General features: G+C 47.5%; 1 protein-coding gene across 1 annotated transcript in view; it reads right to left on the minus strand.

Moving 5' to 3' along the window:
- The window catches only part of EPHX2 (epoxide hydrolase 2), a 91,719-nt gene that overhangs the window by 62,888 nt on the left and 13,086 nt on the right, over positions 1-15,745 (minus strand). The window contains exons 2-5 of the mRNA XM_081188726.1: positions 10,533-10,617; positions 9,514-9,673; positions 8,182-8,372; positions 4,814-4,936 (exon numbers count right to left, since the gene is read on the minus strand). Coding sequence (XP_081044852.1) covers positions 4,814-4,936; positions 8,182-8,372; positions 9,514-9,673; positions 10,533-10,617 — 559 coding nt within the window. The remainder of the gene's footprint in view (positions 1-4,813; positions 4,937-8,181; positions 8,373-9,513; positions 9,674-10,532; positions 10,618-15,745) is intronic.

The raw sequence follows: 15,745 nt of genomic DNA on the forward strand, positions 1-15,745 counted from the left end.
AGCCGGGTTCAGGGCAGCTAACACCAGTAAAATTACAATAGAAACATAATAGGGGGGCAAACAAAACAACCCCCCCAAAACCCAATTTAAAATACAGATTAAAATACAATTTAAAAAGCAGCCTCATTTTATTAGTAGCCCATAAATCAAAACCATAAGGGGAGGGAAGACATAAGGGTCAGACTGGAACAGGCCAGGGGGAACAGCTCTGTCTTGCAGGCCCTGCAGAAAGATGTCAAGTCCCTCAGGGCCCCAGTCTCTTGTGACAGAGAGTTTCAACAAGTCGGGGCCAGTACTGAAAAGGCCCTGGCCCTAGTTGAGACCAATCTAACCACCTTGAGACTTGGGACCTCCAAAGTGTTGCCATTTGTGGAGCTTAAGGAGAGGCGGTCCCAAAGGTAAGTGGGCCCTTGGCTGCAAGCTGAACCAAATTTCTACCCCATCATGATTCTGTGACGAGGCAAAGAAGCAGAGAGAGACCGTCCTAAAAGCATTCAAGGAACTTGAAGGTTTATCAGAGATGGGAATGCAGCCAGAGTCTAGCACCAGAGTCTACCCACAATGACATTCTGGCATCTCGTCAAGCTGGCTGGAAGGTTCTCTTTATTTTGGTTTTTCTTGCTTCCTCTTTGGTCACTTGTTTGGCACTCAGAACCTCTTGTTCACCGTAGCGTCCCACGCAAGATGCTTATGTGTGGTGGTGGTGGTGAAGGAATCGTTTGGTGGTGTTTTTTGGGGGGCTGTTTTTCAGACTGAGGAGCAAGCAGACACTGACCTGCACTAAAGCAAAGGAAGTCCTGCAAACCTCAGTCCCCAAATGCCAACCCAAGAAAATGACAACTGGTTCAGTGAATTGCCAGGAAGCCTGGGAAATATCCAAAAACGCTTGTGTATGAAAGAGGCAAAGGTATTTTTCATGCGCAGCAAATATGCTTAGCTCTCATACACACGAGAGGCCTAGATAAATAGCAACCTTTCTAATATCTACAACCATGAGGTCTGGAAACTTGCCTTTTAAATATTAAATAATACTGCATTTTTAAAAGCAAGCAAAAATGCAAAGTGCTGCTCAATGCCACAAACACACAAATGCCCATATTGAGATGTAAATGAAGTGCAATTAAGGTGATCCAAAGGTTTAGATTTTTCCTGCTCTGAAACAATCTTGCCATCTAAAAGCGCCCTTTGTATTTTCTTTTTTTCAGGACGTACCACAAAACCTAGCAATTCAGTGAGTGCAAAAGTACAAGCCTGGCTCAGTCAGTGCAGAAGAGAAAGTTTCTACGCTTCTGCGGTTAATAGTTCACTCAGCAGAGGCCTCTCTAGAGAGCAGAAGAAAGGAACCTTCCAAAGGATGGAGGGGATCCACTTTCAAAGAATCAGCTGGTACGTGAGCTACCTTTGTAGACGGGGAGGGAAAATGCAGCAGCTTGTTAGAACTAGGAGCGACGGAAGCACTACGGAGAGGCACTTTGCTCCGGCACTGAGTAACGAGATCCTGCTGGGCCAGTCACGGAGGAAGGTTTACAAGGTTAATATGCCCAACACTGCTGAAATCAGCAGTCCTGGATAACCCTTGACGCAGCTGCCTCCTTCGCAGCCTCAGGATGCTCTGCTGTTAACCTCTTTCCCCAGGTTCATTTCATTCCTTGTTGGTGGAGGGGATGTTAGTGGCAGAGATAATTTGAGGTGTCATTTAGGGAAGGGCCATAGCACAGTGGGCGAGCATCTGCGCTGCGTGAAGACGCTCCCAGCAGCTCCAGTCCCTGCCTGGAAGCCTGGAGAGTTGTTGGTAGTCAGTGCAAACGATGCTAAGCTAGATGACTAAATTGTTGTTGTTTAGTCCTTTAGTCGTGTCTGACTCTTCGTGACCCCCTGGACCAGAGCACGCCAGGCCCTCCTGTCTTTCACTGCCTCCCACAGTTTGGTCAGACTCATGCTGGTAGCTTCGAGAACACTGTCCCACCATCTCGTCCTCTTTCGTCCCCTTCTCCTTGGGCCCTCCATCTTTCCCAACATCAGGGTCTTTTCCAGGGAGTCTTCTCTTCTCATGAGGTGGCCAAAGTATTGGAGCCTCAGCTTCAGGATCTGTCCTTCCAGTGAGCACTCAGGGCTGATTTCCTTCAGAATGGAGAGGTTTGATCTTCTTGCAGTCCATGGGACTCTCAAGAGTCTCCTCCAGCACCATAATTCAAAAGCATCCATTCTTCGGCGATCAGCCTTCTTTATGGTCCAGGTCTCACTTCCATACATCACTACTGCAAAAACCATAGCTTTAGCTATATGGACCTTTGTTGGCAAGGTGACGTCTCTGCTTTTTAAGATGCTGTCTAGGTTTGTCATTGCTTTTCTCCCAAGAAGCAGGCGTCTTTTAATTTTGTGACTGCTGTCACCATCTGCATTGATCATGGAGCCCAATAAAGTAAAATCTCTCACTGCCTCCATTTCTTCCCCTTCTATTTGCCAGGAGGTGATGGGCCCAGTGGCCATGATCTTAGTTAGATTATTAAATATGGAAGTGCAATAAGACATGAGCCATCAGATGGTATTTCCAGAAGGCTGAGGAAGACCTTGTTAAGATATAGTTCCGTTCCACCTTAAAAGAGTATAGGCATGACTGTTGTGTGTCACATGCCTGTTTACTTTCAGCACAGATCTGCTGGGAACTTCCGTTTGTATAGAGCTTTTGCATTGCTGCTGTTTTGCCTGGAGACTAAGGAAAGCAGACATTTTTTTCCCCTTTGTTCCTGCTGCTGAATAAAATGCTGTAATATACTGCTTACACATGGCTCTGTCCACCTCTTCTGCTGTGAGATTTACACACTCTGCTGACAGAGATTGCACGGGTCTCTAAACGTATCGGAGGCTCGTGTCGCTGACTGATGCTGTTCCAAGGGAGACCGGTGATTGTCCGGCTGCCGGCCGGTGGCTGGAGCCAGCTGGGGGCCTGCCTGATACCCCCGTCTCCCCGGCAGTATCCCAATAGACCTGGCATTTGTGTTTTTGTATATTTTGTTGGAAGCCGCCCAGAGCGGCGGGGAAACCCAGTCTGATGGGCGGGGTATCAAAAAATAAATGATTGTTATTGTTCTCACTGCCTTCCTACACCCATAAAATGTCAGAAATGTTTCCTGCAGAGCTACAACTGCAAGGTTCTTCTCTTCCAGCATCAAGCCTGGCGAGGCAGCCACCTCACCTTTCAAGCGTGACTGAAAGTTGCTTCACTCTGCAAGCACTTAAGCCTTCAGCTCACGGGCTGCCAACCAGTTCCCGGCAGAAGCCAACTGGCTTGTCACATCTCTCATCTTCTTACAAAAGCTACATTATGTGAACAGGCAGTTGTGTTATGTGCAGATGGTTGACCAACCAAACCCAAAGGAGTGCTCACTGCTGGTTCCTCATCATCCTGGGTGACAAGTTGGGAGCCTCAGGGTTCTACCCTGGGCCCGTTGTTGTTCAACATATTTATAAACAACTTGGATGAGGGAACACTCGTCAAATTTGCAGATGAACCAAACTGCAGAAGACAGAATCGGGATTCAACATGACCTTAACAGGTCGGACAACTGGGACCAAACTAACAAACTGAAATTCAATGGGGATAAATGCAAGGATAAATGCACTTAGGCAGGAATGGCCAGCTGCACAAATGTAATATGTAAATTTGAAAAGGATCTAGGGGTCTTAGGAGACCACAAGCGGCCTAGGACCCTTGTACCTATAGGACTGCCTCTCCTGGTATGCCCCGTGGAAGACCTTAAGGTCCATAAATAGCAACACTCTATAGGTCCCGGGCCCTAAGGAAGTCAGATTAGCCTCAACCAGAGCCAGAGCCTTTTCAACACTGGCTCCAGCCTGGTGGAACTCTCTGTCTCATGAGACCAGGGCCCTGCAGGATCTAATTTCTTTCTGCAGGGCCTGTAAGACAGAGTTGTTCCAACTGGCCTTTGGCTTGGAATCAACTTGATCCCATTCCCCTCTTTTCTTTCCTTTCTCCTTCTGTGATGGAACTCCTATTTGGGGACTTCCCTGGCTTTTCTGGCCCACGTAGGACCAGTCTGGATAGTTAGCCTTGGTGAAGATTTGACGTTTCCCCCCACCACCCCCAACAGTTTTTGATCTGGGCTTCCACTCAAACGAGGCTGCATTTTAAGTAGTATTATAATCTTGTTTTTAAGTTGTATTTTAATCAATTGTTTTTATACCTGATGTTAGCTGCCCTGAGCCTGGTCTTGGCCAGGGAGGGCAGGGTATATATAAAATTAAATAAACAAATAAATAAATAAATAAAATAAACACGAGTCAACAATTTGATGAAGCAGCAAAAAAGCTGATGCTATTCAAGGCTGCATCAACAGAGGCACAGTGTCCAGACTAAGGAATTGGAGGCAGCAACAACTTCTGAACAGAAGTCGCTGGAAACCACAGGAGATGAGAGGAGAATGCTCTCGTGCTCAAATCCTGCTTGTAGGTTTCCATTTGCAGCCTCCGGATAGCCACTGTGCAAACAGGATCCTGGATTAGTAATAATAATAATTTATATGCCACTCTGGGTAGCTTCCAACGAATTAAAACAGCCAACGCAGTAAAGCATCAAGCATTAAAAACTTCCCCACACAGGGCTGCCTACTTCTAAAGATCCAATAATAATTTATTATTTAGACAGCACATTGGCTTGATCCAGCAGCCTCCTTCTTATGTCCATTACTTGTTAGGACTGCAATGCAATCCACAGGTGCAATTGCTACTACTCAGGAACCAACCTACAGAAAGTCATTTCCACGCAACGTCCACACACAAAAAAGCTCCTCACCTGAACTCCCGTCAGATCCTGTAGCTCCTTCAGAGCCGAGTCAAAATCTTTGACGAGGATGGTGGCCATGCCCATCTCCCGAGCGGGCTTCAAGTTTGCCCCAGTGTCATCCAGAAAAATAACCTGGCGCGAGGAAGAAGCAAAAACCAGAGTCAGCTGAAAGGAAAGGAGGAACGCACCTATCCTGTTCTGCCATTATTAGATCTAGTGGGCCTCTGACTACCTCGTGGCTGCAAGGAATGCCTTGTGTATACAGTGGTACCTCGCAAGACGAATGCCTCGCCAGGCGAAAAACTTGCAAGATGAAAGAGTTTTTCGTTTTTTGAGTTGCTTCGCAAGACGAATTTCCCTATGGGCTTGCTTCGCAAGACAAAAAACGAAAACGTCTTGCAAGTTTGTTTCCTTTTTCTTAAAACCGTTAATACCCAGGGTGCATTGCTTGAAGAGGTGCAGTTGCGACTTGACTTCGAGGAGCAACTCATAGCACGCGGTGTGGTAGCCTTTTTTGAGGTTTTTGAAGACTTTGGTGATTTTGAAGACTTTGGGAAACCGTGCTTCGCAAGACGAAAAATTTGCAAGACGAAAAAACTCACAGAACGAATTAATTTCGTCTTGCGAGGCACCACTGTATACACCACAATTTTCTTTTTTAAAAACTTATTCTGCACCCAGCCAGTCCTAATTCTGCAGCAAGGAAAACAGGACTGTCCTGATTTGCCTAATCTGAAGGGGCTAGGAGTCATGACACCATCCTCTGCCCCCAAAACCCTCAAGGGATTTGATCCATTCACCCCTCTGACCGTCTAGGTCAGCCAGCCCCAAGCATAACCCCATAGCCACTGGGGAAGACTACAATCTGCAGCAGAATGCTGGTGGACAAGCTAGGAAAGAGCCTAGAGATCCATTATCTGCAATCCTGGGCTTCACACTTTTAACACTGTGGTCTGGCAAGACTGAATCAAAACAGCAGCCAAGTGGGGGCAGTTAACCCTTTTTCCACCACAATTTCCCGGACAGCTCACAGTCTCTTTCTCTCTCTCTCTCCTTTGGAGGACTGGCTGATGACTTGTAAGAACAGCTCCCTAAGTACGGTGCCTGAGTTTGATTCCTGCCCCCTACTTCCATAATAATAATAATATTTTTTATTTATTTATACCCTGCCCATCTGGCTGAGTTTCCCCAGCCACTCTGGGCGGCTGTCCCTTCTCCCTTGTGTGTTGTGCTCCCCCCCCCCTTTAGATTGGCCTAGGGAACTGGCATAATCTGAAGGGGCTAGGAGTCATGACACCACCCTCTGCCCCCAAAACCCTCAAGGGATTTGATCCATTCACCCCTCTGACCCTCCAGGTCAGCCAGCCCCAAGCATAACCCCATAGCCACTGGGGAAGACTACAATCTGCAGCAGAATGCTGGTGGACAAGCTAGGAAAGAGCCTAGAGATCCATTATCTGCAATCCTGGGCTTCACACTTTTAACTATGCGGCCTGGCAAGATTGAATCAAAACAGCAGCCAAGTGGGGGCAGTTAACCCTTTTCCCACCACAATTTCCCGGACAGCTCACAGTCTCTTTCTCTCTCTCTCTCCTTTGGAGGACTGGCTGATGACTTGTAAGAACAGCTCCCTAAGAACGGTGCCTGAGTTTGATTCCTGCCCCCTACGTCCATCCCTGTCCATTCTCCCTTGTGTGTTGTGCTCCCCCCCCCCTTTAGATTGGCAGCTTGTGGGCAGGGACTGTTTCAACTGATCGCATGTAGGCTGCTCAGGGAGCCTTTTTAACTGAAGAGTTGAATACAAACAGGCCAAGTATGAGTGTGTGTCTGTGTGTGCACGCGTGTGTGTGTGTGAGAGAGAGAGAGAGAGAGAGCCAAAGAAACATACACACTGCAATTTGCTCTGTTTGGACTGGGACCACAGGCCTTATCCCCTCTAATGTGGCAAAGCGTATACTGAGTGTGTGGATCAAATCAGGAAAATGGTATGGGTTTGCTCTACCCATCGACCACCACTGGGGTCCAAATTACATGTATGTACACACAGACCTACTGAAACTAAAATGAAAGAGAAAGGAGAACGGATCATGGATTTTCTCTGAAGGCTTCATCCAATTTGCTCTCTGAATAATTGTTTTTCACCACAAGACCCATTCCCACCACCATCCCGTGGCCAAGTTTGACAGGTAGGTGAGGATACTCGCTTGACATCACGACGACATCAGGTGAGCCATTTTTTGCTCGCGCAGTCAGCTGATTGTTGGCAATTGCAAAGGGGGGGGAGTTGTGGGTGCTGCCAAACAGCTGATCAGTGGTGCATACAAGCCCCTTTTTGACCCTGCCATGTCTTTACCCGCCACACAACTGGCACTGAGTGTACAGAGGAAAACAACCAAGATGATCAAGGGTCTGGAAACCAAATCTTACGGGGAAAGTTTGAGGGCGCTGGGTGTGTTTAGCCTGGAGAAGAGGAGACTGAGAGGTGACAGGATGGTCACCTTCAAATATCTGAAGGGTTGTCACGTGGAAGATGGAACAAGCTTGTTTTCTGCTGCTCCACAGGGGAGGAGCTGAACCAATGGATTCGAACTACAGTGGTACCTCGGGTTAAGCACTTAATTCGTTCCGGAGCTCTGTTCTTAACCTGAAACTGTTCTTAACCTGAAGCACCACTTTAGCTAATGGGGCCTCCTGCTGCCGCCGCGCCGCCGGAGCACGATTTCTGTTCTCATCCTGAAGCAAAGTTCTTAACCTGAAGCACTATTTCTGGGTTAGCAGAGTCTGTAACCTGAAGCGTATGTAACCCGAGGTACCACTGTACAAGGAAGGAGATTCTGGCTAAACAGTAGGGAGAACTTTCTGACAGTGAAAGGTTCCTCACCACCACCCCTGCACCAGAGTGTAGAAGCATAGAATTGTAGAGTTGAGTGACCCCAGGGGTCAGCTAGTCCAACCCCCTGCAGTTCAGGACTGATGTTAAACACATCTGGAGGGGGAGAGAGAGAGAGAGAGAGAGAGAGATCCTGAAGGGAACAACAGAAGCTTTTTGCAAGTACAAGACTGAAGAAGAAGAAGAAGAAGAAGAAGAAGAAGAAGAAGAAGAGGAGGAGGAGGAGGAGGAGGAGTTTGGATTTGATATCCCGCTTTATCACTACCCGAAGGAGTCTCAAAGCGGCTCACAATCTCCTTTCCCTTCCTCCCCACAAAAAAAATCTGTGAGGTGAGTGGAGCTGAGAGACTTCAGAGAAGTGGGACTGGCCCAAGGTCACCCAGCAGCTGCAGGTGGAAGAGTGGGGAAGCGAACCCGGTTCCCCTGATTACGAGTCTACCGCTCTTAACCAGTACACCACACTGGCTCTCAGATCTGTGCCACCAACCTCTTCAGGTTTCACTTTCAGCACATCCAGCGCATACTCATAGATCTTGGGATCTGGCTTTTGCAGACCGACACGGCATGACTCAATCACCCGGTCAAAATATCTGTTCAGCAGACAAAGGGCAAGGCCTGTACGGTGCCTGAAGTGACTGTCATCAACCCAGTTGTTGGTCAGGACGGCTGTCTTGAAGCCTGGAAGGGGAGAGGCAGGAGAGGCAGAAGATGAACCAAAGCCCAGGCCACATTCCGTACCATAGTTAGGAAATACGTCTTAATTCCAGGTGTGGATTCAGATAGCATAAAGAATTAGGGTGCAGGGAGAAGGGCTTGGGTGCTTTGTAAACCGCCCTGCGATCTTCGGGTGAAGGGTGGCATGGAAATTTAATAAAAATAGAAATGACCCATTCAGAGGGGAAAGCTTTCATGCTGCATCTGTTTTCGGAATACTGTCATGTTGCTTTTCTGTTGGATCGCTGTACAGTGGATGCTCGGGTTGCAAACGTTGATCGGTGCGGGATGCACGTTTGCAACTCGGAGCAGCACGTCTGTGCACGTGCGGGTTGCAATTCGGTGCTTCTGAGCATGCGCAAAGCACGATTTAGTGCTTCTGCGCATGTGCGACTGCCGAAACCCAGAAGTAACCCGTTCCGGTACTTCCGGGTTTCGGTGGTCCGTAACCTGAAAAAACGGAACCTGAAGCGTCTGTAACCTGAGGTATGACTATGCCACTTTGAGAGTTTTTTAAATGTTAAGCGTTTCAGAAATGCTTTTAAACATACAAGCAATAAATCCAAAGGGCGTATAATTATATGTTGTCTCTGTTATTTTGTTTTGTAATTAATATAAAAATTGGGAAATTTGTGGAAGGGAATTTGGGTCGACCTTAGAAAAGGGTGTAAAGAATGAGTATTGTTGTTTAAATTGAGGTCTATAAGTTAAAATTGGTTAATTAAGATGAATAATAATAAGGTAAAAGTTGGGGACAAGAACTTGCTGAGCTAACTATTGGAATTGGAATACAAGAAGGGGAGGTGCGGGGAAGTCAGGGAAAGATGTTAAGAAAATAAGGATCCAAAACTATACTTGTTATTTGTGTTGTGTTTGTTTGTGTTTTTGTGTTTGTTTAAAAATTTGTGAAACTTTAATAAAAATGTATATAAAAAAACACATTCAAGCAATAAACGAAGGATATCAACATTGTGAATAAATAAAGGGCTCCTTCTAAGCTCACAAAAAAGCACCATACAAAAATACCACACCAACATAGCCGTGAACCATCGGAGGCACCCAGGTTGTGTAACAGCCACCCCTTGCCACACGAAGGAGCCATTACCGTTCTCCCTGAGCGTCACAGCTGCCCGCAGGAAAGGGGTATTGAAGGAATGTTCCTCCATCAATTTCTCAACGACCTGAGCCACCGAGAACTCTTTTGGGAGGGAGGCTCCAGAGGCACCAGCAGCCTTCTTACAGTCTTCTTCAAAGCCGGCCATCATCTGAAACACAGGAATACAGGAGGCTGCTTCATGACAAGTCAGACCATTGGGTACCACTACCTCAGTGTTGATGTATGGAAGTGAGAGCTGGACCATCAAGAAGGCTGGTCACCGAAGAATTGATGCTTTTGAATTCTGGTGCTGGAGGAGACTCTTGAGAGTCCCATGGACTGCAAGAAGATCAAACCTCTCCATTCTGAAGGAAATCAGCCCTGAGTGCTCACTGGAAGGACAGATCCTGAAGCTGAGGCTCCAAGACTTTGGCCACCTCATGAGAAGAGAAGACTCCCTGGAAAAGACCCTGATGTTGAGGAAGATGGAGGGCACAAGGAGAAGGGGACGACAGAGGACAAGATGGCTGGACAGTGTTCTCGAAGCTACCAGCATGAGTTTGACCAAACTGCGGGAGGCAGTGGAAGACAGGAGTGCCTGGCGTGCTCTGGTCCAGGGGGTCATGAAGAGTCGGACACGACTAAACGACCAAACAACAACAACATCTCAGTGTTGTCTGAATGGATGGAGAGCAGCTCTCCAGGGTTTCCAGGCTCTATAGGTTCCCTACCCAGGGACAACCTGGGACCTTCTGCAGGTGACCTGCCACAGATTTACGATCTTCCCTGTGTGCTCCCCAGCCATCAAACCTTAGGGAGAATTGCATTATTTATCTTGAAACAGTTGTGCAAGAAAAGGCTAGGTCTTTCCAGCAAGCACGACTGAGATGGCAGAAATGTCTTTCGGATCCCACCGGACCGGGCCTGATGGAACTGTCCTGCTGTCTAGAGATCCCAACGATGGAACTCCCCATGACATGCTCTGCCCCAAGCCAAGACCCCTTCCCCCCCCAGCCCCTCAGTCTTACCTGAGTGAGTGCCATCTGGCCCGTCATCACTTTGGAGAAGTGTCCATCAATGCCTCCTTGCGAGGCAGCATTGTGGAAGAAATCGCTAGAAGATGAAAGCACACGCACACATACAAAATTAGACCCCAGTAAGACTGGCAAATGAATCTCTGCTCCACTGTAAATTAATAATATGATGATGATGATGAATTTACTATTTCGGTCACAGACCAGTTCCAGCCCACATACAATATCAAGGAATCATAAAACACAATAGGGATACATCTGAATTTGCAAATTAGGTATAACAGCGACAATACAGATATAGCAACAGTTAATAAATATATAAATTAAAATTTAGTCGCTAACATATAACCTAAAACTATCATTTAAGGCCTTAATATTTATGATAGCACAGCTTAATAATAATAATAATAATAATAATAATAATAATAATAATTTATACCCCACCCATCTGGCTGAGTTTCCCCAACCACTCTGGGCAGCTTCCAATCGAGTGTTAAAAACAATACAGCATTAAATATTAAAAGCTTCCCAAAACAGGGCTGCCTTCAGATGTCTTTTAAAGATAAGATAGCTGCTTATTTCCTTCACATCTGAAGGGAGGGCATTCCACAGGGTGGGCGCCACCACCGAAAAGGCCCTCTGCCTGATTCCCTGTAACCTCACTTCTCGCAATGAGGGAACTGCCAGAAGGCACTCAGCGCTGGACCTCAGTGTCCAGGCAGAACGATGGGGGTGGAGACGCTCCTTCAGGTTCCTTAAGTTTTTAAAATTTTAATATTAATATTCCACCTTTCATCCGAATTACAGAGCGGCTTACAATATACAGTGGTACCTCAGGTTAAGTACTTTATTCGTTCCAAAGGTCTGTTCTTAACCTGAAACTGTTCTTAACCTGAAGCACCACTTTAGCTAATGAGGCCTCCCACCGGAGCACGATTTCTGTTCTCTCCCTGTTCTTAACCCGAGGTACCATTTCTGGGCTAGTGGAGTCTGTAACCTGAAGCATCTGTAATCTGAAGCGTATGTAACCCGAGGTACCACTGTAACATATATATATATGAAACAAACACACCCTGAAAACCAAGCAGGGCTTCTCACTTTACACCAAGGGTCGGTAAACTCAGGCCTTCTGTGGCCCCCACGTTCTCTCTGAGTGGCCCTTGCGACTCTCCAGACCACGCCCCCTTTAGCAGGCTTGCACCAGGCTGGAATGTGCCCTGGAACTCTGATAATGCCTTCGGCTTGCCTGGATGGAAGGAGGAGGGGGCTTCCGTGCATGTCTATAGAAAGCAGCCTAGCGTTCAAAAGGGTATACAGTGGTGCCCCGCAAGACGAATGCCTCGCAAGACGGAAAACTCGCTAGACGAAAGAGTTTTCCGTTTTGGAGGTGCTTCGCAAAACAAATTTCCTATGGGCTTGCTTCGCAAGACGACAATGTCTTGCGAGTTCCTGCGGGTTTTCCCCCCTTTCCCCCCCTTTTTCTAAGCCGCTAAGCCGCTTATCAGCTGATCCAATCAGCAGATAAGCCGCTAAAAGGCTAATAGCGCTAATAGTGCTAATCCGCTAATCCGTCAATGGGCTTGCTTCGCAAGACGAAAAAACCGCTAGACGAAGAGAATCACAGAACGGATTCTTTTCGTCTTGCGAGGCACCACTGTACATGCCTGGGAAGCCCAACCAAGCCAAGTTTCCCAGAAGCAAAAGAACATGGACCAGACCAGTGACTCATCTGGCCCAGCAGGCTTATCTAACTTTTCTCTATCCATCTTCCCCATTCTATAATTTTGAAAACTTGCACCATGCCCCCTGTTGCTGGCCTTTTCTTGAAACTGAAAAGCCCCGACGTTGCCTAACTTCACGGGGAGCCACTCCACCCCCTTGATCATTCTAGTTGCATTCTAGGAAGGACTTTGGTGGGCCTTGCAGGGTTCAAAGGAAGGGGGTATACAGGCAAAGAGGCTTCACAAGCAGGGGAGGGAGTCCTGTGGACAAAAGGGAGTCAACTAGAGCTCAAGGACAAACTCTTATTCAATTGCATCAATGGAAATGCCAGCCAGCACCGCAGGTTTAAGTTTGAACTCCAAAGCTATAAAAGTGATGGCTTCACCAATCCGACTGCATTCAAAACTGTTGCAACCAGCCCTGGGACCTTAAGGTAAAGGGCGGGTTGCTAATTAAAGCAATAATAATCTTTCCAAGCGTACCCTTGTAGTACTAAGATGTCAAGAAGGGAAACGGACCAAACCTCAGGTTCTTTCATCTGTCTCCTTTTCAATCAGATAATCTCCAGCCTTTGTAATTAAGGCAGTATCCGTATCTCTTTGTTCCGGGGAAGTGCTCAAGGGCGTATCCTGACTAAGTGAGTTTTAGCCTTTCCAGGTGAAATGTACGCAATACCTTGGAAGCCGGTGCCTTCTCTTTGATGCTCTTTCATTATTGCGGGGTGGAACAGGCGATAGGGAGGAAGGAAGATTAAGACCCAATTGTTGGTGGCATCTGTCTATCTCAGGAGACAATGGAGTGTGCCTCTGGGGGTGAAGCCAAAAGGCTGTGTTGTTAGTGACCGCCGGACCCCCAAGCCTGGGAAGTGTGCATGGAGGTCCCAGGCTGCCCAGACGACAAGCCCCCCCCTCTTGGCCTTGCCGATGTGGCCCCAAGGAAACCAGGGCCAGATGTTTGGCAGCAGGGAAGGAGAGTCCACCATCTCACACTGGGAGCCTGTTCCACTGTGTATAAATATTATGAAATGGATGGATGGATGATAACAGAACTCTGTCCCAGGCCATGATGGCTACATACTCCACCAGTGTATTGGAGGGAATATGGCTCTGAATGCATTGCTGAGAATCACAGGTGTTGGAGAAGAAGAAGAAGAAGAAGGAGTTTGGATTTGATATCCCACTTTCTCACTACCCGAAGGAGTCTCAAAGCGGCTAACATTCTCCTTTCCTTTCCTGCCCCACAACAAACACTCTGTGAGGTGAGTGAGGCTGAGAGACTTCAGAGAAGTGTGACTGGCCCAAGGTCACCCAGCAGCTGCATGTGGAGGAGTGGGGAAGCGAACCCGGTTCACCAGATTACGAGACTACCACTCTTAACCAATACAACACTCTGGCTCCACAACGAAAGGGCTCTTGGACTCAAGTTATGCTTTCAGGCTTCCCACTGGGACATCTGGTTGGTCATGAGATGGGACACTGGCCTGCTCCTACAGGGCTCATCTTACATCATGGGCAACCAGAGAGTTAAGAAGGAGGAGGAGGAGGAGGAGGAGGAGGAGGAGGAGGAGGAGGAGGAGGAAGAGGAGGCCTGGAAACGATGCCTTATGAGGAACGGCTAAGGGAGCTGGGCATGTTTAGCCTGGAGAAGAGGAGGTTAAGGGGTGATATGATAGCCATGTTCAAATATATAAAAGGATGTCACATAGAGGAGGGAGAAAGGTTGTTTTCTGCTGCTCCAGAGAAGCGGACACGGAGCAATGGATCCAAACTACAAGAAAGAAGATTCCACCTAAACATTAGGAAGAACTTCCTGACAGTAAGATCTGTTCGACAGTGGAATTTGCTGCCAAGGAGTGTGGTGGAGTCTCCTTCTTTGGAGGTCTTTAAGCAGAGGCTTGACAACCATATGTCAGGAGTGCTCTGATGGTGTTTCCTGCTTGGCAGGGGGTTGGACTCGATGGCCCTTGTGGTCTCTTCCAACTCTATGATTCTTTGATTCTAATAATAATAATAATAAATTTTATTTATACCCCGCCCTCCCCGGCCAGAGCCGGGTTCAGGACAGCTAACACCAATAAAATCACAGTAAAAACATAATGGGGGGGGGAGAGGGGGGGGAGCAATTTAAAATACAGGTTAAAATGCAATTTAAAATGCAGCCTCATTTTAAAGTAGCCGATAAATCAAGACCATAAGGGGAGGGAAACATAAGGGTCAGACTGAGTCCAAACCAAAGGCCAGGCAGAACAGCTCTGTCTTGCAGGCCCTGCGGAAAGATGTCAAGTCCCACAGGGCCCCAGTCTCTTGTGACAGAGCTTTCCACCAAGTCGGGGCCAGGGCTGAAAAGGCCCTGGCCCTAGCTGAAACCAATCTAACCTCCTTGAGGCTTGGGATCTCCAAAGTGTTGTTATTTGTGGACCTTAAGGTCCTCCGCGCGGCATACCAGGCAACCCCTGTCTCTGGGTTTGGCAGCCAAGGGAGGTGAGAAACCTATGCGAGCTCATGTGCTCAATCAACTCCCAGAGAGTTCTCTGCACTGTGGAATGGAATTTAAGAAAGGAGATTTTGACTAAACATCAGAAAAAACAGCAAGAGGAGTTCGACAGTGGAATGGTCTCCCTTGGCAGGTTGTGGGCTCGATCCTTCCTTGGAAGTTTTTAAGCAGAGGTTGAACGGCCATCTGTCACAGATGCTTTAGCTGAGATTCCTGCACTGCAGGGGGTTGGACTACATGACCCTTGGGGTCCCTTTCCAACTCTACCATTCTATGATTTAGGACAGATAGAAGAATATACTTCTTCATGCAGTACATAGTCATACTATGGAGGCAGTGATTTATGAAGGAGAGGGCTGTCAATGACTACTAGCCATGATGCTTCTGGCTACCAGTTGCTGCCAACCACGAGATGGGAGAGCGCTCTTGATCATGTTCTGCTCGCTGGTTTCCCAACAGGCTTATGGTTGGCCATTGTGAGCAGAGAATGCTGGACTCAACAGACCAGGTGGGCCATTGGCATGATCCTGCAGGCTATTCTTATTTTCTTATGCCCTTTGACACCAATTGCCATAATTGGTTGGTAGTGAATACAGTGGTACTTTAGGTTACATACGCTTCAGGATACATACGCTTCAGGTTACGGACTCCGCTAACCCAGAAATAGTACCTCAGGTTAAGAACTTTGCTTCAGGATGAGAACAGAAATCGTGCTCCGGCGGCGCAGCCCCATTAGCTAAAGTGGTGCTTCAGGTTAAGAACAGTTTCAGGTTAAGAACAGACCTCCGGAATGAATTAAGTACTTAACCCGAGGTACCACTGTAACTGGTTGTCTGTTTTCAATATGGAGGGGGGGCATACAGGGCTTTGTGGGAATGGAAGTATCCTTTCTGTCCCAGTGACTGTGGGTCAGGAAGTTGCAGCCCAGCGTGGAAAGGATTCCGTCCAGTGTTCAAAACTCCCATTGTTCTAGGTGCATTTTGCATCAGGGA

The sequence above is a fragment of the Podarcis bocagei genome, assembly GCF_964188305.1.
Source record: "Podarcis bocagei genome assembly, chromosome: 3".
NCBI classification, from domain to species: domain Eukaryota; kingdom Metazoa; phylum Chordata; class Lepidosauria; order Squamata; family Lacertidae; genus Podarcis; species Podarcis bocagei.